At 45.7% G+C, this 27999-nt stretch overlaps 1 protein-coding gene across 1 annotated transcript in view; it reads right to left on the bottom strand.

The window, feature by feature from the left end:
- The window catches only part of LOC146188596 (uncharacterized), a 116439-nt gene that overhangs the window by 48516 nt on the left and 39924 nt on the right, over window positions 1-27999 (bottom strand). The window contains exons 2-4 of the mRNA XM_084605086.1: window positions 18744-18824; window positions 18260-18444; window positions 16893-17042 (exon numbers count right to left, since the gene is read on the bottom strand). Of these exons, the coding sequence (XP_084461212.1) occupies window positions 16893-17042; window positions 18260-18444; window positions 18744-18824 (416 nt within the window). The remainder of the gene's footprint in view (window positions 1-16892; window positions 17043-18259; window positions 18445-18743; window positions 18825-27999) is intronic.

Genomic DNA, 27999 nt, shown 5'->3' with positions numbered 1-27999 from the left:
CGTTTTCTGTCGATTTCCCATAGCAGGACGAGGGAAAGGTGGGACGCAGTTGGCCAAGATTGATTGCTTTCCCGGCTTTAGGTTGATGACTAGATTGGAGCATTTCCCCTCCTGAGAGATGGTACCGGCCCAACATTGATCAAAGTACTTGGTAAGAGCATAAATGGATGCGTCGTCAATATTCCTAAGCATTTTATTTGAGATGTGGTCGGGACCAGTCATCAAGATGGCCTTGCGGCTATAAGCTCTAGTCTGACCTCGGCAAGATTGATTGATCTGTCTAGACTGGGGTTCTCCGGGCTCTGATAAAATGGAAGTTTGGTGGCTTCTTCGGGGCGAATATATTTAGAAAATATTTTTCAGCTCATCTGGCGTGCGAGGATACTGGTGGAAGTTTCGCTCTAGCTGCTGGCGTATTCGGAGTGTGCCTCCATCTATATCGAGTAAATGTCGAAAGCGGTTCCACGTGCTACAATCGTATGTAGTCTTGTTCATCTGGTCTCAAATGTTGCACCCGCTCTTTGGAGAGACTTCAATGGCATAGTTCTTGATGTTCGTGTAAGAGCGCGGCAGTCTACTTGGCTATTCCGGGCACATTTGTGAGCGGTGAGTAGTTCTTCGAATGACGTCTTGCGCTCCCATAGATATGCGTAGTAGGTGTCGCAGTGTACGACTGTGTCCTCGACGGTTTTTGTGGCGTCAATTTGACAATTTCGGTTGTCTACGCATTGATGTCGATAAAAATGCAAGATATGTCTTGCTGTTTCATCAGCACTCGAAAAGAGTCCTAGTCAATCACCTGAGCCAAACGCATGCATTGCCTGGTGGGCTGGTGTCACGATCTCGAGCATAAAGTGATCACTCCCGAAATTTTGGCTGGTGTGACACAAAGTAGCTTCAACTCCGGAGCTCGTAAAGGCGGGATCCGGCGTTGTATCCTCGTGCGTGTGCCATTAGTCGTTTCGTAGTGGTAGTTTCAAGGGCGGTGATGCACGTTGAAATCGCCGAGGTCGAGAAAGGTATACCCCTGCGCCAGCTGCTGGGATCTGAAGGAAGCAGGGCCGAAAATAGTCTTATTGCTCGCAGAAGGCTGTGGACAATAAGTACACGCAATGCGAAATTTGAAGATGAATAAGGTAATATTTCTACTAAGTTGTATTCTGGAAACGTCGGTTCTAAAAAGTTTTGGAGGACAGTGAGTTTAGATTTTGTGAGACTGGCTATTCGAGGCTTTACTCGTTTCGATAGGTATTTTCGGTAACCGGCAAGCTGTGTTCTCTTATTTCACTCCTGGAGGGGTATTAGCTCGAGGCGATCACTCGCAGCGAGGAAGTACTGAAGGAACGGATGCTTACGCACAAACCAGCGGCAGTTCCACTGCAATATGGTGTTTTTACCCAAGCAGCTCGAGGTGACTGGGCTGGGAAAATTGTGGAGTTGGAGCAGCCGTCGGCGCAGGGACCACCGGTACAATGGCCGAGATGTCTCCCTGTGCTTCTATTGTTTTGCTCAAAGCCTGAAATTGTGACTTGTGAGCCAATTCTGTTAAATGAGCTTTCGGTGTGTGCTTCTAAAGCCTTGATACGAGTTCGACCCGGTTCGGTGGTGTGATATACATAGGTGGCTCAGGTGGGACCTGCGGATAAGAGAGGATGGAGTGAGTGTAACAATTGGCATTTCGATTCTCTACTCTGAATATAATTTGTTTGATTACTGCTGAAAGCTTGTATTCGCGTTGTGTGTGTCTAGAGTATTGGAGTCCCTGCCTGCGTGCTCGCCGGCTGTTGGGTTCTAATTGATATGGCGGAATCGATGGTAGGCCACTTGGCTGCTGCAGATACTGAGAGCCCCTGTCTGCCAGACGACTACAAGTAACCCAGGTCTGGCCCGTGAGGTATTCTGGGACCCCCTCATTGGAGTGCATGACTCGAACAGTAGAAAGAGCTCGAGTTTCTGGGGGCTGTCGCTGACGGCTATGCGGTCCATCGATTGTATGCTGGAGTGTGGCGTGCTTGGCTCGCCGTTCTTCGATCTTGAGTCTATCTGCCTCATATTTTTGCATCTCCTCCCATTTCCAGCACATGACATTATAAGGACTCCTGACGTCGTACCTGCAGAGCCTATTGTCCGTGAAATGTTAAGTACCACACAGGCGGCGGATTCGTTTGCACGTGGGATCGATTGTAGGATTGAATACTAAGCACATTCTTCATTTGGTAGTATGTTAACTTGGTTGAGATCATGCTCGCTATAGTGATAGCACAATTCGTGCTCTTTTGTGAATAAGCTGCATCTGTTGTGACTATTGCAAATGTAAACCCAGGTTGGGACTTGGCGCTGATGACTACAACGGTGGGATTGACGAGCCTCCGAGAGTGTACAATATAAGGGTATTGTTATCTTGTACTTCACATCGAATTGCATTTCATTCCAATCGTAGATCGACTCCGCAACTCACACACAGCTAGAAGTATTGTCTCCAGCGCAGTAGTGGATATCTGATGAGGCTTGTTGATGGTGATGCCTGAGTACTATGACCCGTTCAGCTCTATCGACGACTGGGGTGCAGTACGCAAACTATTCTGAATCAGGTTTGCTTATATTGTGTCTTAGGGAAGCCCGGCGTCCTTGGGAAATTGAGAAGCCTGTCGACTGCTTTCAGTAGTTGCTAGGTTCTAATCATGGGGAGTAGTAGCCCGCCTCATGGCTATAGCGGCGATCAGCTTGAGAGCGTTGCTGGGCAGGAGAGGCTTATTCAAAGCTACAGATTTCTTGGCTAGTACGCATTCTCGCTGCCGTGGCGTGAGTTAAGCTGCCACCTTCTTTCCACGTACTATCGAAGCCTGCCAGTAGTTGATTTGGTACCGTTGGTTCGGTTCCGGTTTCTCTGCGGAGAAATCGGTTACGGATAGCCCCGGTGCTGTTCCCGCTTTTCGGAGCTTGCTTACTTTATTCAACCACTTACTCCCTGCTAATGCTTCGCGAAAAATTGGGGTACCTTCTACGTGGCCCTCATGAAGAACTAAGGCACGCGACCTCAGTCCAAGGCACCGCCCAGGTAGCGAACGCTGCTTTGATGTGGAGATCCGTATTCTCCGGTACTGCGGAATAGGCCTAGTGAGGCATCCGGCTTGGTCGCGGGGAAATATTGACATGCAATTGTCAAAACGCGTTTTACGGAATTTTGGTTGTGTCCATAGATCCCTCTCGTATTCAAGAAACCGGCAATCTTGATTGAAGTATGCTAGGACATGTTAAGGGTGAAGGCACGAATTTAGGGGAGCTTTGGAAAATTCTTCCGTTTTCGCGTACGCAAGCAGCGCCCACCGGAGGGGATAGGGAAGAAGTGGGGCAGATGATGTGCTGCATGAGCTCATAAAGTCGATGTGTGCAACTATTTTTGTTCAACCAAGTTTGTTGTGTTGGCAAAAAACTACAACGTGCTTCTGGCAGAGGCATCTTCTTTCCGTGGCGGGATTGGAAAAATGATATTTTTAAGGTGCTCCTCAGAAGCTAAAGTTCGAGAAAACACTCAAAGATAGTTCGCGATAACTTTTAGGTTCTCATCCTCGAAGAGGTTTGCAACCGTACTCTGAGCCGCTTGGCCGGCCTCTCTCCCTTGAAATAGAGTGTAGAGGGTCAGCATAGCCCCTTACTGCGCGACCACTGGGAGCTGAAAATAGATAACCATCTGGATTTATCTGGGCCTATCTCCATTTCCTCTCATTGGGTGTACTCCTCTAAAGCTCTGGCTGCCTATATGCATTTGCTAACAGAAAGAAGGGACTTGTCTTCCCCCAATGCCAAAATCGGAAACCTATAAGCCCAAAAAGGCAAATAAGAGAAGAAAATGTTCACCCATACTAGGGAAGACTGCGTTTAGAAGCGTGCTGAAGATGGAGTTGCCAGGCTGACCATAGGCGTGTTACTTTTCCTTCGTGGTTTCTTACAGACGCAATGAGTCGTATCTGGTGTTTACGACCGGTGGCCACTTTGTTTATGCATTTAATTCGTTACTTCGTTAGTTTGTTTCCACTGCACCCTATGCATAATATTACAATTCCATACTTTAGATATGTATTTGTTAGTAGTGCGTCTTTTCGTGTTCGCTGCATATTTGTGAATAGTACAAATCAGGCGGCAGAGCCATCTTTGTGTGCCACCGACGTGTAAGCGCCGTCGCGGAGCAATTCAGTTATTTATGTTGCATGCGCGTTGCAGCACAATAGCTTAGTAACAGAAACTACTCGTTTGACTCTATGTGGCGTACATTGTTATGGGGTAGTGTAAATATGCGCATGACAGCTGGCACGCCGTTATTTTCCGGACAGCATCTGCGTACTCCGCGAGGGGCACACGCTTGATCAGTTTTTTGTTTTGTTAAAAATACATACATGCTGATTTTTTTTTCATAGTTACAAACTTGGTTTTCATAACAGCCAGTGGGGACTGTGAAAGTGGATTCTACACCAGGGCACATAATATATGCGTTATAGTGCTTCATGAATAGCGGATTATTCATTTATATAGACCCGAATCTTTTTATTTCGGTAGCAATATTGCGTCAGGATTCGAGCCGTCGCGTATCGTTGGCGGACGCCATGATTCACCTTGAACAGCCGAGCGGAGCAACCGCTTCAGCTGATCTCCGCCAGATGGCGGCACCGTCGGCGGAGTGTAGTCTGGGAAGTGATCATAAACGTATTAGTCTGCAGATGGGGCCTTTGATGAAAAGAGAAATGGAACTGAGACAAAAAGTAAACGCAAAATTATACGACGATCAAATAGCGCAGATAGCAGCAGACATAGAGGAAGCAATAGAGAAAAGCCCCATGGAAGACTGGTATTATGAACAGGTAGAACTACTCATAAGGAGGAAAAATAAGGAGGGTAAAGTAGTAAATCGCTGGAATGGGAAGAGGAAGCCACGGAGATGGTGGAATAAGGAAATCAGGGAAGCTATTGAACAACGACGGGCTGCTTCAAGGGAACACCGAGTGGCAAAGAAAGCACAGGTATCTCAGAAGAAAATAGACCTAAACTGGGATTCATATCGACAAAAGAAACTTGAGGTACAGGCCCTCGTCCAAAGTAAAATAAAGCAGTCCACTGATCGCTGGATGGCTGGCATACACGATGCCTCTAGAGGCGGAGCAAGAAAATTCTGGAACCATATAAGCTGGCTAGGGAAGAAGAATCAAAGAAAGCAGGATCGGATTCAAGATAACGAGGGAAATTGTTTAAAGGGAGACAACGCAGTGAACTACGTTACATCAGTTATAGCGGACTCATTTAAGAGCGACGATAGGGCAATCTCCGCAAATCAGAAAGTAACACAAGGTAGCAGAATACAAAGCAGCTTAGAACTGACCAATCTAACCTGGAAAAAGGCAGAAAAAAATATTCCTAAAAACACATCTACAGGAATAGATGGAATTCCGATCAAGCTGATTAATGAACTCGGTCCAAAAAGTAAGGAAACGTTGTTAAAAGCTCTGGAAACAGTCATAACGAATAAGCACATTCCGGACAGCTGGCGGCAGAGTAAAATGAATTTGTTTTATAAAGGGACAGGAGACAGGATGCACATAAAATCCTACAGGCCGATTACCATAACATCTGTTATGTACTGGTTAGCCATGCAGGCGGCGAAATTAGAGGTGCAAGCATGGGTAGAAAGTAACAAGATACTCGGAGAACTTAGAACGGATTTAGAAATGGTAGGCGCTTAGATGATAGCCTGTTCGTGCTTACCCAATGCATCGAAACATCCTCGTCGGCTACTGATGAACACATGACTGCGCAGGAACGCCGCAATGCCACCAAGCGAAGACAGCGCGCTGAATAATCGCCAGAAGAACAGTCGTAACCATTGTCTGTCATGTGTTACTCTATAGCCAAACTATCGAACCACACCAGCTGTGGCACAAGCGAACACACAAGCGTAGCCATGCGACCATTGCTAACGCAATTTACAGGACTTGACCAGAGCTGAGCCACTACCAATTTGTTTTCCTTTGCAACAATATATGGAGATTGAAAGCAGTCAACAGCGCAAGTGAGAGTCATTTTTATATATATTTTTTTAATCTACAGCTTAGTTCGGATTATGGAAACCCAATTAAATGCATTTTGAAGCTCATTGAGCTGACCAAGCCTCAACCATAAATTAACGTCTTTTATATCTCAAGCGCATAGCATTCAGACATCGTTGGTATTTTCGATACTCTTCTGGTAGCATAGTTTTAATGATATTGCTGCGTAAAACAAGTGTATCATATATTTATGGCATCAAGAAAGCCAAGCAAAATTGATTTCGCATGCTTATTTTTCTCATGGAATACTTGGAACAATTCTGTAGATTAGGTTATTTTGAAAACGAAACTCGACTCACTGTGTTTACCGTTAATATAAGAATGTACTTGATTGACTGTTTATCATTATCATACATTCAATATCTAGCTTTTTCTTGGTCATATAGTACGTCCTTTTGTAAAGCCCAACTGTACAGACAGCGCTTGCATATGTGGCGTAAATTTTATTCTCTGCGAAAATTCTTATTATCCCCACAACACTCATTCCCACTTTTTACATTTGCACGCTCGCATAGCGTCCTTAAATGTGTAATGAGGACACAAAGATGTTGGCCTTTATCGACAGGTATCGTAATGAAGTCTCAAAAAGTCCACCTCCATCTGAATGGGAATATTTATAACTTGAAAAACGCCAAAATTCTGCATAAAATATTTTGCAGCACAAGCTAATTATCCTCAACACAGTTCTCTAATCGAGCTCACCCAGAGAAGCTTCATGCGCCAACCCGGTATTTAATATTGGATACCCCTATGCTTATTATTAACATCTGAGATTTTAAAAACAATCTGATTAAATTCCAATCAATACCAAAGAAATATCAGGGCACTACTACTATATGCGGATTCTATCATCGACCGTACAATTGATTGTTTTAAGTCTAGTATTTGTACGTGGAGTTGCAGAGATTGCAACTCTTCGAGACACTATTTTTTCTCCTGCACCAAAACAAAATTCCTGCAACATTTAGATAAGTTTGTCTATGACACATTGTCACCCGTCATCAATTAGAAGGTATTAATAATAATGATGCGCCCTTAACGGTGCGCACACTCCCAGACATCCTTAGAGTGAGTGGGGGTAGCTGTTCCGGTCACAAAGGAGATGCCTTCGACCTGCCCGGCAAGCTCAGCCGGAATTCAGCTACCAGGTAGTGACAGAAGGGGGTGGCCGTTCGGTTCCCAGCTGTCGCCGGTTCAAACCAGAGTAAGGATCGGAGTCATAAGTAACAAACAAAACACAATTTATGTACAGCAAGAGACGATACAGAGGAATACAGAAAATCACTTGAAATGCACACACTAGAGGTTCACAGAATACAAACGCTAAGCATGCAACTACAGAATGATTCAATAACACAGATGCTTTACAACAGATTACAACATCTGTTACAACATCTGTTACAACATCTGTAACAACGAAGATGGCGAGGCCGACATCCACCACTTGCTGTGGTACTGCCCAGCACTCAAGCCAACACGAATCCGGCACCTGAGAATAGCTGGCCTTTCAGCAACCAATCCTGCCTCATACGTCATTTGGACGCAGGGACCTCATCATCGCTCACTTCTGGACTTCATAAAATCAGCCAACCTTTTTTTCATTCACTTAATCATTTATTCATCCTTCATCTCATAACCTACTGATGCCCTTAGGCAATAAATATCGACTAAAAAAAAAGAAAAACCAGATTAAACACGACAGAGTTACTTAAACAAACACCAAATTGTTCACTGGGCACTGCCCATACAAAAATAGTCTATGTACTTCAATGGAAAAGTTCATGGTCAGCTATGTCTATCTATGAACTTTTATAGTCGGCTATAAAGCGCCATTGAAATATTTATAGGCAGCTATAGAAAATTCTATACCATTTTGTCTATAGCTTCTGGACCATACAAAACCTCTTTAGCTAACTATAGAAAAGCATATGTCCATGAAGCAATAGACTATTAGTCATACAGCTATCTTTAGCTGTCAATAGAAATTTGAATGGCTCTAAAGGTACAGACAGCCAGCCATAAAATCAGTTTTAGCAAGCTATAGAAAAGTTTATGCTCCTGGAGCTATAGATTGTTAGTCATTCAGTTATCTTTAGCTGTCTATCGAAATTTGAATTGCTCCAAAGCTACAGTCTGCAAGCCATAGAATCAGTTGTAGCAAGCTATAGAAAAGTTTATGCTCCTGAAGCTATAGAATATTAGTAATACCGATATCTTAAGATGTCTATAGAAATTTGAATGCCTCTAAAGCTACAGACTACAAGTCATATAAGCTGCTTTAACTGGATATAGAAAAGTGCATGCTCTCGAATCTATAGACTAGTAGCCATACAGTTATCTTTAACCGTCTATAGAAATGTCAATGCTTCTAAAGCTACAGACTGCAAGTCATACAACATGTTTTAGCTGGCTATAGAATATTGTATATACGAAAAGCTATAGACCAGTAGGCGTACACCCTTATATGAGAGTACATATATTGTCGGTCCGAATCCCTCATGTGACTTGTACTCTAGCTTGATTAGTTGCTTGCTGTATGCAACGAGAAACCGTATGTCATCAACTACAACGCCGTATGACAAATGGATTTCGTCACAATCTTGGTATAACTGGTGGCAGCACTGTCGTCGCATCGAGGTACGCCTGCAATGAGTACCTCCGACCAATGATGGTTTTAGTCGTGGGGACTGCTGACCAATTTTCAGTTATTTATTCATCGAATTGAAAATAAGGCCTAAGATATAGGCATGACAATGACACACACACACACACACACACACACACACACACACACACACACACGCATGCGCGAGCGCGCGAATTTTCTATAGCTGACATAGAAAATACTAAAGATGCAAATATATTAGGACACCAGAATTAGTCCATAGGTTAAGACTTCTTTAGCAGGCTATAGCTTTTTGGGGCCAAATATTTATAACCGACGATACACGGGATTTTCTATAGCTGGCCATAAACGTTTGTATGCGGACATAGAAAATGCTAAAGACTGCAGTGCATAGGGAGCCATAAGTTTATAGAATAGGTTAAAGACTTCCATAGAACAGACTATAGAAAAACCTAAAGACTACCATAGGAACGGCTACAGCATTTTGGGCCAAATATCTGTAGCCGACCTTACAATGACTTTTCTAATGCTGACCATAAAGTTTATACCTGACCATAAAATTGCTAAAGTCTGCAGTAAATATGGAGCCATGAGTCCATAGAACAGGGTAAAAACTTCTATAGAACAGACTTTAGAAAAACCTAAAGACAGCCATAGAAGCGGCTATAGATATTTGGGCCAAATTTCTATAGCCGACCATACAAAGGATTTTCTATAGGTGACCATAGGAAATTTTTGTATGGGTGTTGCAGTCCCACGCCTCAAGAGTCACGATATGGCCGCCATACAAGACGAGCACCGCTCCCTTGCAGGTCCGTGGGCTAGCCAGCAGCGGGTGATCCCCGGGAGTCCAGCCGAAGCACAGGCGAACACGTCGCAAACACTGACTGACTGACTAAACAAGCGGCGCGGTCTCTTTAAATAGGGCAAGCCGTGTCTGTCTGTTAGCACGCGTCAAAGCTAGCGAGCAAATACACTTAGCTTCGCTGGTTATAGCGCTCCCTTCTCCTCCCGTCGAGCCGCGCGTCGTCATTGGCTAGGTCCCATAGAAGATTCTGGATTTTTCTGGCATATTCCAGACGGATGCTTCCGCGTCATCGCCGGGTGATGAGAAAGAGGGCGACGACGACGCGTACAAGGCTACACGCTCTCTCGCGCGGGGAAGGAGGTTTTTCTCGAGTTTTCCACGCGACGCCGCGCGGGCCTCGCGCCGTGCCGGCTTGAAGGAAATATGCGCCGATTTCGTGACACTGCCCCTCCCTTAAAAAATATTGTCCCACAATATTCACAACAACCACGAATATTGCGCGCACATGCATGCGCTCACAAATATATGGGGCAAATGTCCACACATTGCACAAATTTCACAACTGCCATAACACGTTACAAAATTCACAAACATAGCAATACACTGTTGTCGGATATACATAGGAATCAACAACCCACAGCTTTCCAAATGGGAAGCGCTCAAACCTAAATTTCCGAGCGTAATTCCAACCCGCGATCAGTGCGTGACACGCTTCTGTCCGCCAGGGATTCTGCCTTCGCTCTAGGCTCTCGCATTTGAGACGCTTCTATGTTCCCTGATCGGGCTACTGAAAATTCCCTGAGGCAAGACTTATAGTCCCCTTGCAAATCACACAACCAACGTGTGCCAGTAATTGCCCCTACAACCAGTAGCGCCGACGGATACACGGGAACCTGTGCCAACGCGCACAGACCAACAAAAAGAATAACTGTAGTAGTGCTCTTTCCTAGGCACCGGTATTCCTTCCGCGGAAGGTGGAATATTCCAAGTAATGCCCCCATAAGTAGGAAAAACACTTGGGCTACCTGCATCAACGAATGCCAAGGCATTCCTGGCTTAATTTCAAGAGTCATCTCTTTCTTTTCGGTTTCCTCCTGAGGTGCTTCCTTTTGTTCATTCTTTTCTCGGGGCTTTTCCTCCGGCTTCACATGGCCTTGCTTGCCTCGCCTTCCCTTTTTCTTTTTAGATTCACTGCAGCGCACAGGCGCGGAACTTTGATGAGCATCCTCGGGAAATGTAGCGCCCCTGATATTGCCCAACACCAAATCGTAGATAGGGCGTTCCATGCAAAGGGCTGTCAGTTTTCCAGAATAATATGGTGTCTGCACTTCCAATTTTGCCTGAGGTAGCAACTGAATAGAGCCGTCAATTAGCCTCACAGGGCATTTCTCGCCAGTCAGATCATTCTCATGAATAAAACTGCGTTTAACAATTACGGCACTGCTACGTGTATCTCGTAGCACAGAAGCTGACTTTCCGCCTATCTTCCCCCTCGAAAATGGCATCCGATTCACTACCGATCCAAGTTGCGCGTGTACTACGGCGTTCACCACCCGGATTTTCTTGTCCTTCTTCAGTTTAACAACCTTTTCTGCTTCCTCCTCCTCGAGGCCGTGCACCACGCGGACTTTCCTGCCGTTCTTGAGCTCAAAAAGCCATCGGCATCTTCTTCCTCCAGACGACATTCCGACTCTGACAGAGTCCTCGCGCATGCCGCCTGTGGTACTGCCTTGTCAGCGTCGGGACATGACATTTCTTTGTGTTCCTTCTGTCCGCATTTCCAACACGTGGATGGATTGTTGGTTGAAAGTTTGCGGCCGTTAGGTGCATAATGGCCTAGTTGTCCGCAGAGATAGTACCTCGGGGGTGACTTTGCGCTATGTTGTGTCTGCCGGAATTCGGGCTTTTGAGGGGTTTCAGAATTTGCATTCCTGCTCAAATTTTCGCCTCCCTGGGCTTCCAAATATTGGTCTGCCAGATCAATCATTTCGTCTAATGTATGCGCTTTTCTTTCTTTTAAATAAAGCGACAGACCAGGGTGACAGCTGCCCAGGAATTGTTCCTTAATTAGGAGCTCGCGAAGTGCGCCATAGTCTAGTTTACTTTTTGAGAGATCAGTCTAGCAGTCAAAATAATGACTCAATCGCGCAACATACTGTGTTGTCGTTTCACCGTCCATAGGTTTTCCAGTCCTGAACTTCTCGCGAAGCCCATCCGTCGTAAATCTAAACCTTTTAAGTAATGCAACTTTCACCTTGTTATAGCTGCCTGCATCCTCAGGAGGAAGTCTCCCAAATACGGTTAATGCTTCGCCGCTAAGGCAAGTGCTCAAGATGGTAGCACATTCACTGTCTGTCTAATTGGCATTTATGGCGATCCTTTCGAAGCGCATGAGGAATGCGTAGAGATCGCCTCTTCTCTCGTCGTACTTCGGGATCAATTTACTTGCGTCTATCCGCAAGCTGCTATGTCCTTCACTGGTGCTATGCACTTCAGAAAAACCATTGTTGTTCGCTGAAATTTTATGCTGAAGTTTCATAGTAAGTAATTCCTTTTCCCGCTGAAATTCCTCTTCCCGCTCCTTTCGAGCCCTCTCTCGTTCTTCCTTTTCTCTATATATTTTCTCCTTTTCTCTCTGGCTAAACCATTTGCGCAGTTCGACACCGGACAACCCCAGCTGGGTGCCAGCTTCAATCAGCTCCTTCAGATTCATCTCTGAAGCGCGAACCGTTTGGATTTAGCCTAAATAAACACTGCTTAGCGAACCTCGCCTAAACGGTCCCGCGCGGCACAACCTCTCGCTATCGCTCTGCTGCTACACAGTTTACGACCTCTTCGTAAACTCTTCGAACTCATTCTCCGTCCTCTGAGCTCGAGTGCACCAAACGTCCTGTCGCGGACGCTAGAATAATTGTCACCCGTTACTAATTAGGGGGTATTAATATATTGATGCGCCCTTAACGGTGCGCACACTCCCAGACACCCTTAGAGTGAGAGGGGGTAGCTGTTCCGGTCACAAAGGAGATGTCCTCGACCTGCGTGGCAAGCTCAGCCGGAATTCAACTACCTAGTAGTGACAGAAGGGGGTGGCCGTTTGGTGCCCAGCTGTCGCCGGTTCAAACCAGAGTAAGGATCAGAGTCAGAAATAACAAACAAAACACAATTTATGTACAGCAAGAGACGATACACAGGAATACACAAAATCACTTGAAATGCACAGACGAGCGGTTCACAGAATACAAACGCTAAGCATGCAACTACAGAATGATTCAATAACACAGAGGCTTTACAACAGGTCAAACACGAGAGAGTTACATAAACAAGCACCAAATTGTTCACCGGGCACTGTTGCAGTCCGACGCCTCAAGAGTCACGATGTGGCCGCCATACAAGACGAGCACCGCTCCCTTGCAGGTCCATGGGCTTGCCAGCAGCGGGTGATCCCCGGGAGTCCAGCCGAAGCACAGGCGGACACGTCGCAAACACTGACTGACTGACTGACTGACTGACTGACTGACTGACTGACTGACTGACTGACTGACTGACTGATTCAACAAGCGGCGCGGTCTCTTTAAATAGGGCGCGCCGCGTCTGTCTGTTAGCACGTGTCAAAGCTAGCGTGCACACACAGTTAGCTTCGCTGGTTATAGCGCTCCCTTCTCCTCCCGTCCAGCCGCGCGTCGTCATTGGCTAGGTCCCATAGAAGATTCTGGAGTTTTCTGGCATATTCCAGACGGATGAGTCCGCGTCATGGCCGGGTGGTAAGAAAGAGGGCGACGACGACGCGTACAAGACTACACGCTCTCTCGCGCTGGGAAGGAGGTTTTTCTCGAGCTTTCCACGCGACGCTGCGCGGGCCTCGCGTTGTGCCGGCTTGATAAAAATGTGCGCCGATTTCGTGACACACATACTCTTAAATGGAATATTTGGTGGGATTTACTGCCTTGGTTTTCGATTAGTTGCATTTAGTTACTGTGCTCGCGGTGCTTGTAGTCAGGAATTTGATGCGTTCATTTAGTTTAGTTCATGTGCGTGCTCACAAGCTATTTGCTATTAGCGGTTCTATACTAGTAATTGGAAAATATGGGCGCTTTTTGCAGTCCGCTTTGTGTAATTATTGACATCGCTGCAGGTCCACTGATTAGCGCATGGGGCTAAGTTGTTCTGACTCTAGGCTTGTGATTGGGGAACATTGTTGTTGACGGCGTTGACGGAGGGTGATGTTATGTCGTTAAGTCTTCCCAGTGAGCTAGAGCCTGGCGCAGACATGCAAAAGTCTTCATAAATGCCGGAGTCGTTGACAACGGCTCTAAAGTTTTCAGAGATTAACGTCCCCTATGATTATATGACTGATTTATTGTGGTGGACCAAGAGATTTTAAAAATTATTGGTTACAAGATTTTGCTAGCATTTACCCCATCCGAATTTAAACTGCAAAAACGCTAGGGACCATAAGGTAATCAGAGGTTGGTTGGTTGGTTTGTGTGGTTTAACGTCCCAAAGCAACTCAGGCTATGAGAGACGCCGTAATGGAGGACTCCGGAAATTTCGACCACCTGGGGTTCCTTAACGTGCGCTGACATCGCACAGCACACGGGCGCCTTGCTTTTCGCTTCCATCGAAAGGCGGCCGCCGAGGCCGGGATTCGATCCCGCGTCCTTGGGAACAGTAGTCGAGCGCCGTAACCACTGCGCCACCCCGGCGGGGTGGTAATCAGAGGGGTTTCGCCTTAGTCCCCATTGAGATTTACGTAGGCGGTGCTGAGACCATACGACGGTACTGCAGAATAAAGAAGCTGATCTGCTAGTTTTAAAATATGTATATTTAGATAGATGCCTCAAAATATGACAAAGTTCATGATTTGTAAAAGCGTTTTGTGTACATTTTCGTTAGAACACAATACGAAACGATTTTCCTAAAGCTACATTGTTTGTCTATTTTTTTTAACCAAGATGTTTTCTGAGCTATATATTATTTCTGTCTCTTTTCTAAGCGATAAGACTGTTAAAAAATATGACTTCCGAATTGGCACCTTTTCCATGCTAAATCCTGATTCCTGTATTTGTGTCTTGTTCATGCCAGCTACAGATCCTTTTTTTTTCATCGGACGTATAGCTAATGAGTTGTGCTTTCAAATAGTCTCTTCTTTTCTGATGGACTCTATGAGCAGCACGTAAATTACTCCGCATAAACTTTTCCGCTGCCGTGTTATGATTTTAAGCCCTAAACATGTGTTATAGATGTAAAAATCTTTATCCAAACTGAACGATTTAAAGCCAGATGGTTTGTGTGGAGTATATGTGAGTTTTTAAAATAAAACACGCGATTTCTCAAAATAATATGCTTCAGGTGGCATGGTGGTAGTTTCTAGTATTGAATAGGTAAACTGTCTACTTTACGGTAATCTGCATAAATAATAACTAATTAATTTATCAGAATAGATGTTTTCAATTAGTTAAAACTGCAGTTCAAGGTAATTTGTTGTTCCGGATTTTTGCTAATGCAAACAACTTTATTAGCGGCCTTTCGGTAGATATATTTGTAACAACTTAAGCGCATATTATTATGCATGCTGTGCATAATGATGTGTCTTTGTAGAAGTGCATTGCGATTTCTGGTGAAGGTTAAACTTAAGAAGAGGGACAGTTACTGCTCATCAGTATTAGCTCTTCAGAACACAACTCTTCACATTACGTTAAAAGGTAAGAATAAACACATGTATCTAGCTATTCAAGAGCATTAGCTACCGGAATACGAAAGTAATGTATTATGAAAACTGCAAAAAAAATACGCCTCAAAGTTTTGGCAGGCGGCTTATCAATATATAGTCTAGAACCCTTGTACTCTTTGTTGCTGCTGGCAACAGCAAGCGTCCGAGTTCGACACTTATCTCGTACCTCACTGCCGATGTTTTGCTTCTGCTAAGATCCGGCTTTATCTTTCCCTTTTCTAGCATGATGTATAAAGACATATATGGAATGATTGTGGCCACTCGCGTCTGTTTCCACATGATTACATTTTTTGTTTTTTCTTACCACAATTAGCGGATTTGCCTAGATGCTGCTTCGACGACTTTAAGCACTGACATGCGCAACGAGCACTCCTAGCTGGACTACCGATGAGAACGCACCCTGTTAACCCCGCCAAAATCTTCAGTTCTTTAGCGGGTGCAAGTTATCACTATAAAGAGGTAATTGAAGCTTAATACCAGCCTCTTTATTTGCGGCTTTCCATGTTGTCACCCTTGCCTGACATTATTTGAGCATGGCTTGATCGATTGATATAGACATTGGAAATGAAGTGGAAATTGCGCTGTAGGACCATTATATGCGACTTTCACATTTAACATGAGTTAATTGCCTAAACGAAACAATATTTGGTATAGAGAAACTTGCTACTATAAGGATTCATGCCAAGATGACAGAAAAAACACCTGATATAGCAAGGCACTAATAAAAATTGTTTTGTCCGCTGACTTATAAACATATAATTTTGGGAATGTATTTTCATAAATATGCTCAAACATTTAATCGAAGTGGCTTTCCTTGGAGTAGGTTTACTTCAGATCTGAACCTAATAACTAAGTGTTTATGCAGACTTGTCAAACGTCAGAACCCGTATAATATTCTCAGTATTAAAAAATATTTTGGACATGGAAAAAGGCTGATCCTCGCTTTTTATTTCCGTCATCGTTACTCAACCACATCTATAATATTCACATACTTTTTTCTTCTTTGCGAGATACAATTAATTACACATGTCATACTCTAGCTTTAATAAGCCAGCAATGGCAAAGCCGCTCGGCAGAAAATCGGGCTTCACCTTTGACAGCGACGCCATTGTCGGCTTCATCTCTGCGAGTGTTGTGAATGAGAATTCGCGAGCATAACTCTCGCGAGCGATAATTTCCACCTCCCTTGGGATGGCATGAATTCATGGGCAGATTATTTGGCGTCATAAAAATCTATACGATGATCGAATTGGCAGGTGATGCGAATGAACTCGGTAAGCTTTGATGGGGAGATGGCAAAAGAGCCTTCGATAGATATCGAATTCGAATTAAGATCCTGTTTCGTAAACCCAAAAGCCAATTCGTATGGTTGCGAGAAGGGCGGCTTTATAATTGCGCTCTGTGATCTTTTAAAGATTGGTTGTGTAATGGTGTAGCAGTAGGCGTAAGATCTCAGCGTCACACTTTGGGGATTTGTGATTACTGCAGCAGAGCTTTCAATGCGCGCAAAAATTATCCACCCTCAATAGGGGCCAAACTCTATATGTTGCCTAATTATGAGCTTACAGATTCGCAGTTGTACCCCAAGTGCAAGTATCAAAATATGTGAACAAAATGTATGCATTTACTCACCCACAATAGCTTTTTATCAATGTTTTCAATAGCGCTGCTCAAATTTTTCAGGTCTTGATCACTTATATTTGGCTTCATTGCCTTCATGGCTATTTCAATAACATCCGTGCGCTTCTGACCGCTGTACCTAATGGCATGACTGTCGTCCGCCTGAAATATCGAGGGTGTCCATGAGCTTTTGCTGTTAATAATGATAGCATAAGTGTAATGAAAAATAGAAAAAGTACTGATTTTACTTATGATATTCATCATCATAAATAGCTGATCTAATTCTTTCCTTGTCTTCCTTTGATTGGACTCATCCGACTTTAAGTTTGTAATCCACATTCAGCTTCCCGCAGACAGGGATCTCCACAATTTCTTTATATAATGTACTCCCTTTGTGTCCGCCAAAATGGCATGTTAATTACAATCGCTCTGTAAAGCTCGAGTAGTGTTAGAATTCTAGAGACCTTCAAAGAGATTCACCTAATTATTAATAAATAAAGGATACTAATTTGTCTTCAGCGCATCACCACTTTTCCTTTCTTGTAGCCTTTCCATGGATAGCTTCAACCTACATTGTTAGGCTTCGTTCGCAGAATAGTGGAAACTCATCAAGGATTGATGTGGGGCTTGTTGGTTACTTAACAGCATAACCGAAATGCGCACTTAGGACAGGACAAAAAACATGAAAAAAGCATGACCGCTACTATCATCTAAAAATCTATAGCACGCAGAGAGATACACGTATGAGTAGACTTGCGCTTGGTAGATTTGCTTCTTTTCCCTTGTTTATGTTTGTTTGTCGGATAGAACATTACGGGTTGTGTCGTGTTCTTTTGACTTGTTCTGCTTATGCATTTAAAATCTGATATACAGGTATATAGTCGGTATCCCTGCGTAAAGCCTGAAAAAACCACCTTGCAGTGAGCAAAATTTAAAATAATAGGAAAATTGGAAATCGCAGAGGCATAACTTTTACGATACATATCAAAGAATAGGATGAAACTGGAACGTTGGTTGAGCAAAGGGAAAGAAGGAGTATAGGCAGTTAAAATGCAAGGTGGCTAAAACATCTATTGAGATTTCTGGCAGCAAAATTATTCGGGAGTCTCTTCGGACAACTGCACCTGAACAGCACAGAGGAAGTCACACCCCTTCATTTACTCTTTTTCTGCCTACAGGTATATTTAGGCAGAAGTGAAGCCGAGAGAGCGCCTGTTTATATGAGAAAAGCAATGCCACTACGGCAAATAATAGTGGAAAAGCTAATAAAAAATGCAAAATATTCAATAACATGACATTGTGCTTTCTGATGGGAAAACGGCGAATTCTTTTAGAGCTTTCAATAGACCAGTTTGCATAACGTTGCTCTATTCACTTACTTGAGGAAAATGATCTCTGAGGCTGTAGTAGAAGTATGGAAGAAATCCAATATTCACAAGGATGTTCCCCAAGTCTTCTTTCTTTACACCGTTGGTATCGCTAGGAAGAAGTGGCCAGTTTGGCATTCCAGCACTTTCAAGGATGTGAAGCCATCCATTGGCGTTGTTCGTCTGATTTGGGAACTCTAGGGAACCGAACGCACAAAAAAAGACGGTTAACTTATATCACCCGATGGAACATTACCAGTTTCTTGAAATCGATGCCAGTGTGCTTAAATTATTATTTATTGCTTGTAGAAGGTATATTTTCATTTTGAAATGTTACTCTAGCTGTATTCTTTTTGTGCGGTAAGTGTTACCGCTGCTCTAAAAATAGAAATGATTTTGCCAAGAAAACTAGTCGTAATACTGTGAGTCGGGAAACATGAACATTCCTATATAATGCATTGTAGTTTCAGCACCGACGCTTATATATGCTTCTTACCTATGCAGGAGCTGTACAGCACGCCAACCTTTTGTGCCACACTTTGCTCAGTGCCATCGATGGTCATGTTCTCAATAACACCTAGGACAGGAAATAATTGTTCAGGCACATTAGACAGGGTAACTCAAGACTAAAGGGCTTCTAGACATTTAATTGTTTTGCTACAGAAACAGTCATCAAGCGAGATTTTCCGCAAAACACGCTTCGGGGAAATAAGAACTGAGTGTGCCGTTGGCCGTCTCTAAATGCTGGTAATGCCCAAAATAAAACTACTGGTAAGCACTAGAATTACCACAATATAAGAAAAATATTCGGCTTCAAAACTTGGTGTCATCAAAGCTAAATATGGCAACATCAGCAGGGTTCAATTATCCATGTCATTTGTCACACTTCATAATTGTTTATGGGATTTAACGTTCCGAATCATCTCAAGCTATCAGGGACGCCGTAGTAGAAGACTGTGAAATGTAATGGTGTCTAGATTTCTTGATCTCGCTTTGATATCATAAAGTACACGAAAGAATTCTTTACCATGAAACCCACAAAGACCCTAACATGGTGGGATTATATAAAGAGTGGGTGTAGCAGTAAAAAATCATATGTAGAAAAGATATACAGATCAAATATGGCAGTTATACAATTTGAAAATATAATGTGAATGTGCAAGGTATTGCAGCGATATCGTGTGGATGGCCACTCAAGTCCATGGGTGAGTAACCAAGGAAAGAATGACCGAGAGAACTTTGTAATGTGAGCTTCAGGGCAGGAAACTGATCAATGAAGCGTGCATTGAGAGACGGAGGGCTGATGCAGGGCCAAGTGTGATGTCAGCTGTGAAGACGCTTATGAAATAAACACAAGTTTAGTTACACCTGACCTTCCATGTAAATATGACACGCCTTTATTGTAAGGATAGCACAGATGAACGAATGTAGTAGCTTGATTATATAAAGATTTAAGGGAAGTTACCAGATAAATTTTGACGCGATATTCGGAGGTCGTGGGTTCGGTCCCCACCATCGGCACGTTGTTTTTTCTTCTACTTTGTGTTTAATTATCTTTCCCCTAAACAGATTACATTACTAATTTCCCTGATTATCCAAGCAAACATTAAAAAAAAGACATAAAAGTACCATCCCCAAAGCTTTCCTTGGCCTCGCCGACTGTTCGCTTCTTTCCTTCATGTATTATAACGAGCACCCTCATTTCCCCTTAATTGATCTGCTTGTAGCTTACGGGGTCTCGGTTCTGGCAGTCTTGAAGCCATAGGTAGCGTAAGAGGGTTCTAGCACAGCTTTCGCCCTCGCTCTTGATCACGTTCTACGTGACGCTCGCGGTAACAAAGGACGTTCTACGTCCGCCGCTCTGGCTGAGGGCGGCGCTGGTGAACACTCTCAAGGTTCGTATACAGACAACATAAATACCCAAGCAAGTAGCAGGGGGGACAGCGGCCGAAGTAGCTCAGTTGGAAGAGCACCGGACGCGATATTCGGAGGTCGTGGGTTCGGTCCCCACCATCGGCACGTTGTTTTTCTTCTACTTTGTGTTTAATTATCTTCCCCTAAACAGATTACATTACTAATTTCCGTGATTATCTAAGCAAACATTAAAAAAAAGACATAAAAGTACCATCCCCAACGCTTTCCTTGGCCTCGCCGACTGTTCGCTTCTTTCCTTCATGTATTATAACGAGCACCCTCATTTCCCCTTAATTGACCTGCTTGTAGCTTACGCGGTCTCGGTCCTGGCAGTCTTGAAGCCATAGGTAGCGTAAGAGGGTTCTAGCACAGCTTTCGCCCTCGCTCTTGATCACGTTCTACGTGACGCTGGCGGTAACAAAGGACGTTCTACGTCCGCCGCTCTGGCTGAGGGCGGCGCTGGTCAACACTCTCAAGGTTCGTATACAGACAAGATAAATACCCAAGCAAGTAGCAGGGGGGACAGCGGCTGATGTAGCTCAGTTGGAAGAGCACCGGACGCGATATTCGGAGGTCGTGGGTTCGGTCCCCACCATCGGCACGTTGTTTTATCTTCTACTTTGTGTTTAATTATCTTTCCCCTAAACAGATTACATTACTAATTTCCGTGATTATCTAAGCAAACATTAAAAAAAAGACATAAAAGCACCATCCCCAACGCTTTCCTTGGCCTCGCCGACTGTTCGCTTCTTTCCTTCATGTATTATAACGAGCACCCTCATTTCCCCTTAATTGATCTGCTTGTAGCTTACGGGGTCTCGGTTCTGGCAGTCTTGAAGCCATAGGTAGCGTACGAGGGTTCTAGCACAGCTTTCGCCCTCGCTCTTGATCACGTTCTACGTGACGCTGGCGGTAACAAAGGACGTTCTACGTCCGCCGCTCTGGCTGAGGGCGGCGCTGGTGAACACTCTCAAGGTTCGTATACAGACAAGATAAATACCCAAGCAAGTAGCAGGGGGGACAGCGGCCGATGTAGCTCAGTTGGAAGAGCACCGGACGCGATATTCGGAGGTCGTGGGTTCGGTCCCCACCATCGGCACGTTGTTTTTTCTTCTACTTTGTGTTTAATTATCTTTCCCCTAAACAGATTACATTACTAATTTCCGTGATTATCTAAGCAAACATTAAAAAAAAAGACATAAAAGTACCATCCCCAACGCTTTCCTTGGCCTCGCCGACTGTTCGCTTTTTCCTTCATGTATTATAACGAGCACCCTCATTTAACCTTAATTGATCTTTGTAGCTTACGGGGTCTCGGTTCTGGCAGTCTTGAAGCCATAGGTAGCGTAAGAGGGTTCTAGCACAGCTTTCGCCCTCGCTCTTGATCACGTTCTACGTGACGCTGGCGGTAACAAAGGACGTTCTACGTCCGCCGCTCTGGCTGAGTTCGGCGCTGGTGAACACTCTCAAGGTTCGTATACAGACAACATAAATACCCAAGCAAGTAGCAGAGGGGACAGCGGCCGATGTACCTCAGTTGGAAGAGCACCGGACGCGATATTCGGAGGTCGTGGGTTCGGTCCCTTTTGAATATTCCGGGTGCCACCTCCGCTACTGTAGTCTTCACGGCATGACATTTGGGCCATCCCACTGACAACGGGGGATGGACGTACACGGACTGAAACAGCCCATTCTTCACCGCGGGGTACGGCTGTGTGCGCGTGTGTTGTGTGTTGTGGTCGGTGGGTGGCGCGAGAGAGGGACGCTTGTGCGCGTGCTCCCTTTAAGAGACAGACACTCAGCGACAACAGGAGTGCAGTGCATAGTTTCATGGAGACGCCGCTCTCCGAACAGTGTCCTCAGTGAGTGCAGTTTGGATAATTAAAATTCATGTTGTTGTTGTTTAAAAGTTTCTCCCCAACGTCATGGAATAACGAACATATTTTTTGGTGCCGAAACCCGGGAGTAAGCGAAAAACAACGGCAACTTGAAATCAGCGTTCCAACTGCAACGGACGACAGCGATGGAGCGTCTCCAAACGAAGAGAGAAGTTACGCGAGCCGAACTGAACCGACTCAGCGAGGAGCTTGAGCGACTAACGACGGCGGATGACTTCGGCCCCCAGCAACGAGACCTCCTCGCGGAAATATCAGATGAGTTGGACATTATTTCGAGAGATTTGAAACAGTTAGATGCCCTGATTAAGCCGCATGTGCGTGACGAAGGCCTCGCGGAAGAATATAAAGGCGTTCGTCAGTGCCAAGCTCTGATGACACGAATGCGGACAAAGCTTCGGCGTTGCGGTGAAACGAATTCTAACGGTGCAACAAGCACACTGAATGCAGAAGAAACCGCGTCCAGATTACCTGCTGCCCGTTCGGGACAACTGAGGTTGCCTAAGCTGGAGCTTCAGAAATTCAGCGGCAGCAAGCTCGACTGGCAACCATTTTGGCAACAATTCCGGCAAGCAGTTCACGAGTATACCGGCTTGACCAGCATAGAAAAGTTCTTGTACCTGCGGACAGCGTTGACAGGAAAGGCGGCGGCCGCTTTGACCGGCGTTCAAGCGACGGAGATGAATTACGACTACGCTGTAAAGACACTCCAAGAGCGTTTCGGGCGTCAGGACGTGCTCGTGCAAGAACACCTTACGCAGCTGTTAAACCTTCCCCAGGTTAGAGCTCTCAGTGACGTGAACGCGCTGCGACGCCTCCATGATCATGTTCAGCGAAACATCGCAGGACTTGAAACTTTAGGTGTCAAATCGGACAGCTATGGTGCGATGCTGTGCGCGGCTTTGTTTCGGGTATTGCCGGCCAAATGGGCTGTTGAGTACCATAAGGCCCACAGTGCAGACAAGGACGTGCTCGACAGTTCGAGTCTCCAAGCCATTCTGCAATCAGTTCGCCTGGAAGTGGAGAGCAGGGAAAAGGCGCACGGAGGAAGCACGAACGCTCCTCAGCAAACGCGACCGGACCACGCCAGTGAACGGCGTCCCAACAGCGTCTACGGCAAAGGCTCAGCGGCCAGCCTCCCGGTGGGTGCCAAATTGAGCAAGGAAAGATGCCCTTTCTGCGCTTCAGAGAGGCATGAGGTTGCAGATTGCAATGCTCCGATATCAATCGATGAAAAGAAAAGAAAGCTGCGAAATGAAGGAAGGTGCTACCGATGCGCGAAGAAGAGGCACATGACGAAAGGGTGTAAGAACTGGACACTACGTTGCGCGAAGTGTGGCCGACGACACATCACCTCGCTTTGTGATCCACCGGCACCGAACGCCGAGGGCGAGACCGCTACTGGGTTGCACTCAACAGCGTCTCTTAGCAACAGCAATAAAAACGCTGTGCTGCTGCAGACGGCGCAGGTGTGGGTCAACGGAACGAAAAGGAAACGCCTCGCTTGCTGTCTGTTTGACGGAGGCAGTCAACGATCGTTTATAACAGAGAAGCTCTCGCGAATACTGGATCTTGAGGTGATCGGTGAAGAGGAAGTGACCATTTACCCTTTCGGCGGCTCGACCAACGTTATAAAGAAAAAACGACGCCGAGTGAAGCTCGGGCTACGAAGCCAGTACGACCGCAAGGAGCACAGCATCGAAGCCCTCGAAATTGAAGAAATCTGCTCCGACCAGCTGCTGCTTCCAGAAAACGCTGTTGCGATGAGTCAGGTGGCTGATTTGAAATTAGCGGATGTTACCATCTCACCAACTCGCCTCTTCACACAAGGCATCGAAGTTCTAATAGGCTCTGATTATTATTGGACTATTGTACACGCAGAAGTAAGGAGAGTGCAAGGGCCCTTGGTTGCGCTTAAGACTGACTTCGGCTGGACTTTGCAAGGACCGATACCACTGTCTGCTTCAGGTGTGTCGTGTTCCACCATTGCCGTTCTGCGCACCAGCGTCTGTGACAAGAACGCCAACCTGTCAGACGAACTTCGAGCGTTCTGGGAGCTGGAGAGGCTCGGTATCTCCTCAAGCAGCTGCCTACTTGGAAGCGATGAGCAGCAGGTGAAAGAAGACTTCACTCGTTCTCTGACTTTGACCGATGGGCGATACGGGGCGAGCCTCTCGTGGAAGGCACTTGACCAAGGGCTAGCCAGCAACGAAGTTGTAGCAAGCGTACGCCTGGCCTGGTTGAAGCCGCGTCGGAGACTCAGCAAGAGCAGACTAATGGTCTATGATGCAGCCATCCGTGACTACCTAGATAAAGGTTTTGCTGAAAAGGTTCCAGCCGACGAAATCGACAGCACCTCGTCTCGAGTGTATTGTATGCCTCATCGTGCTGTTTTCCGTTCAGAGAGATGTACCACCAAAGTTCGCATAGTGTTCGATGAACCTTCGAAAGCACAAGGCTGCTTGTCACTTAACGATGCCCTCAGCACCGGCCCGAACCTAAACCCCGACCTTCTGCGGCTTATTCTGAATTTTAGATGCCACAAAATTGCATTGACCGCCGACATTGAGAAGGCATCCCTTCAGATTGTCGTCAAAAGTGAGGACAGCGACGCACTGCGATTACTCTGATTCATCTGCGTCATGTGAGGGCTCATCAGAGGGTGATATAGAGGTTTGGCGCATGACAAGAGTGCCTTTTGGCGCCACAAGTAGTCCCTTTATATTGGCTGCCACCATACGACATCATCTGGCTAACGTCTCTGAGGACCTCTCTCACTCCGCACAAATCTTAGGTAGCTGCCTGTACGTCGACGACTTGATAACTGGAGTCAGCAACGCGGAAGAGGCGACGAAACTTTATGAGGAGGCAAAGCAAATAATGAGCTCAGCAGGAATGAAACTGCGAAAGTGGAGTTCTAACAACGAACTCCTACAACAACGGTTCGATGCTGACGGCGTCGGAAATGACTTCGCTGACACTGTGACGACGACTTCAGCCATGGCAAGAGTGTTGAGGCTCGAGTCGGACAGAGGAAACGACGAGCTGAAGTATTCCCTGAAAACGGCGCTGGAGCTTCTTACTGTCAGCAGGAACACTAAACGCTTCGTGTTCCAAGTCTCAGCGAGAATCTTCTATCCCCTCGGTCTGCTGAGCCCAGTAACAATCGCAGCACAGGCACCTCTTCCGGTGATAAAATTTAAGCGCTTCAGCAAACTGAATCGCCTACAGCGAGTCACAGTCTGGATGCGACGCTTTGTTCGCAACTGTGATGGAAAAAAGGATCGACTTGAGGGCCTGCTCTGCGCATTCCAAATCCAACAAGCGCAGAAATGGTCGCATCACGGAGGCGTTTACTGGGCGAGATGGAAGAACGCGATCCTGTATGATTGGTTTACCAGGTTGTACTTTTGTACCCGTTGGAAGACAGATATTAATGAGCTAGCGCTCATTCGGCGGGGAGGATGTTGAATATTCCGGGTGCCACCTCCGCTACTGTAGTCTTCACGGCATGACATTTGGGCCATCCCACTGACAACGGGGGATGGACGTACACGGACTGGAACAGCCCATTCTTCACCGCGGGGTACGGCTGTGTGCGCGTGTGTTGTGGTCGGTGGGTGGCGCGAGAGAGGGACGCTTGTGCGCGTGCTCCCTTTAAGAGACACTCAGCGACAACAGGAGTGCAGTGCATAGTTTCATGGAGACGCCGCTATCCGAACAGTGTCCACAGTGAGTGCAGTTTGGATAATTAAAATTCATGTTGTTGTTGTTTAAAAGTTTCTCCCCAACGTCATGGAATAACGAAGAGTCCCCACCATCGGCACGTTGTGTTTTCTTCTACTTTGTGTTTGATTATCTTTCCCCTAAACATATTACATTACTAATTTCCGTGATTATCTAAGCAAACATTAAAAAAAAAGACATAAAAGTACCATCCCCAACGCTTTCCTTGGCCTCGCCGACTGTTCGCTTCTTTCCTTCATGTATTATAACGAGCACCCTCATTTCCCTTGAATTGATCTGCTTGTAGCTTACGGGGTCTCGGTTCTGGCAGTCTTGAAGCCATAGGTAGCGTAAGAGGGTTCTAGCACAGCTTTCGCCCTCGGTCTTGATCACGTTTTACGTGACGCTGGCGGTAACAAAGGACGTTCTACGTCCGCCGCTCTGGCTGAGGGCGGCGCTGGTGAACACTCTCAAGGTTCGTATGCAGACAACATAAATACCCAAGCAAGTAGCAGGGGGGACAGCAGCCGATGTAGCTCAGTTGGAAGAGCACCGGACGCGATATTCGGAGGTCGTGGGTTCGGTCCCCACCATCGGCACGTTGTTTTTTCTTCTACTTTGTGTTTATTTATCTTTCCCATAAACAGATTGCATTACTAATTTCCGTGATTATCTAAGCAAACATTAAAAAAAGACATAAAAGTACCATCCCCAACGCTTTCCTTGGCCTCACCGACTGTTCGCGTCTTTCCTTCATGTATTATAACGAGCAGCCTCATTTCCCCTTAATTGATCTGCTTGTAGCTTACGGGGTCTCGGTTCTGGCAGTCTTGAAGCCATAGGTAGCGTAAGAGGGTTCTAGCACAGCTTTCGCCCTCGCTCTTGATCACGTTCTACGTGACGCTGGCGGTAACAAAGGACGTTCTACGTCCGCCGCTCTGGTTGAGTTCGGCGCTGGTGAACACTCTCAAGGTTCGTATACAGACAACATAAGTACCCAAGCAAGTAGCAGAGGGGACAGCGGCCGATGTAGCTCAGTTGGAAGAGCACCGGACGCGATATTCGGAGGTCGTGGGTTCGGTCCCCACCATCGGCACGTTGTTTTTTCTTCTACTTTGTGTTTAATTATCTTTCCCCTAAACAAATTACATTACTAATTTCCGTGATTATCTAAGCAAACATTAAAAAAAGACATAAAAGTACCATCCCCAACGCTTTCCTTGGCCTCACCGACTGTTCGCGTCTTTCCTTCATGTATTATAACGAGCACCCTCATTTCCCCTTAATTGATCTGCTTGTAGCTTACGGGGTCTCGGTTCTGGCAGTCTTGAAGCCACTGGTAGCATAAGAGGGTTCTAGCACAGCTTTCGCCCTCGCTCTTGATCACGTTCTACGTGACGCTGGCGGTAACAAAGGACGTTCTACGTCCGCCGCTCTGGCTGAGGGCGGCGCTGGTGAACACTCTCAAGGTTCGTATACAGACAACATAAATACCCAAGGAAGTAGCAGAGGGGACAGCGGCCGATGTAGCTCAGTTGGAAGAGCACCGGACGCGATATTCGGAGGTCGTGGGTTCGGTCCCCACCATCGGCACGTTGTTTTTTCTTCTACTTTGTGTTTAATTATCTTTCCCCTAAACAGATTACATTACTAATTTCCGTGATTATCTAAGCAAACATTAAAAAAAAGTCATAAAAGTACCATCCCCAACGCTTTCCTTGGCCTCGCCGACTGTTCGCTTCTTTCCTTCATGTATTATAACGAGCACCCTCATTTCTCCTTAATTGATCTGCTTGTAGCTTACGGGGTCTCGGTTCTGGCAGTCTTGAAGCCATAGGTAGCGTAAGAGGGTTCTAGCACAGCTTTCGCCCTCGCTCTTGATCACGTTCTACGTGACGCTGGTGGTAACAAAGGACGTTCTACGTCCGCCGCTCTGGCTGAGGGCGGCGCTGGTGAACACTCTCAAGGTTCGTATACAGACAATATAAATACCCAAGCAAGTAGCAGGGGGGACAGCGGCCGATGTAGCTCAGTTGGAAGAGCACCGGACGCGATATTCGGAGGTCGTGGGTTCGGTCCCCACCATCGGCACGTTGTTTTTTCTTCTACTTTGTGTTTAATTATCTTTCCCCTAAACAGATTACATTACTAATTTCCGTGATTATCTAAGCAAACATTAAAAAAGACATAAAAGTACCATCCCCAACGCTTTCCTTG

This window comes from Amblyomma maculatum, chromosome 5 (assembly GCF_055883805.1).
Source record: "Amblyomma maculatum isolate TAMU_Amacu chromosome 5, ASM5588380v1, whole genome shotgun sequence".
In the NCBI taxonomy this organism is placed as follows: domain Eukaryota; kingdom Metazoa; phylum Arthropoda; class Arachnida; order Ixodida; family Ixodidae; genus Amblyomma; species Amblyomma maculatum.
Note: the sequence above shows the minus strand (reverse complement) of the source record. Positions and strands in the feature narration are given on the sequence as shown.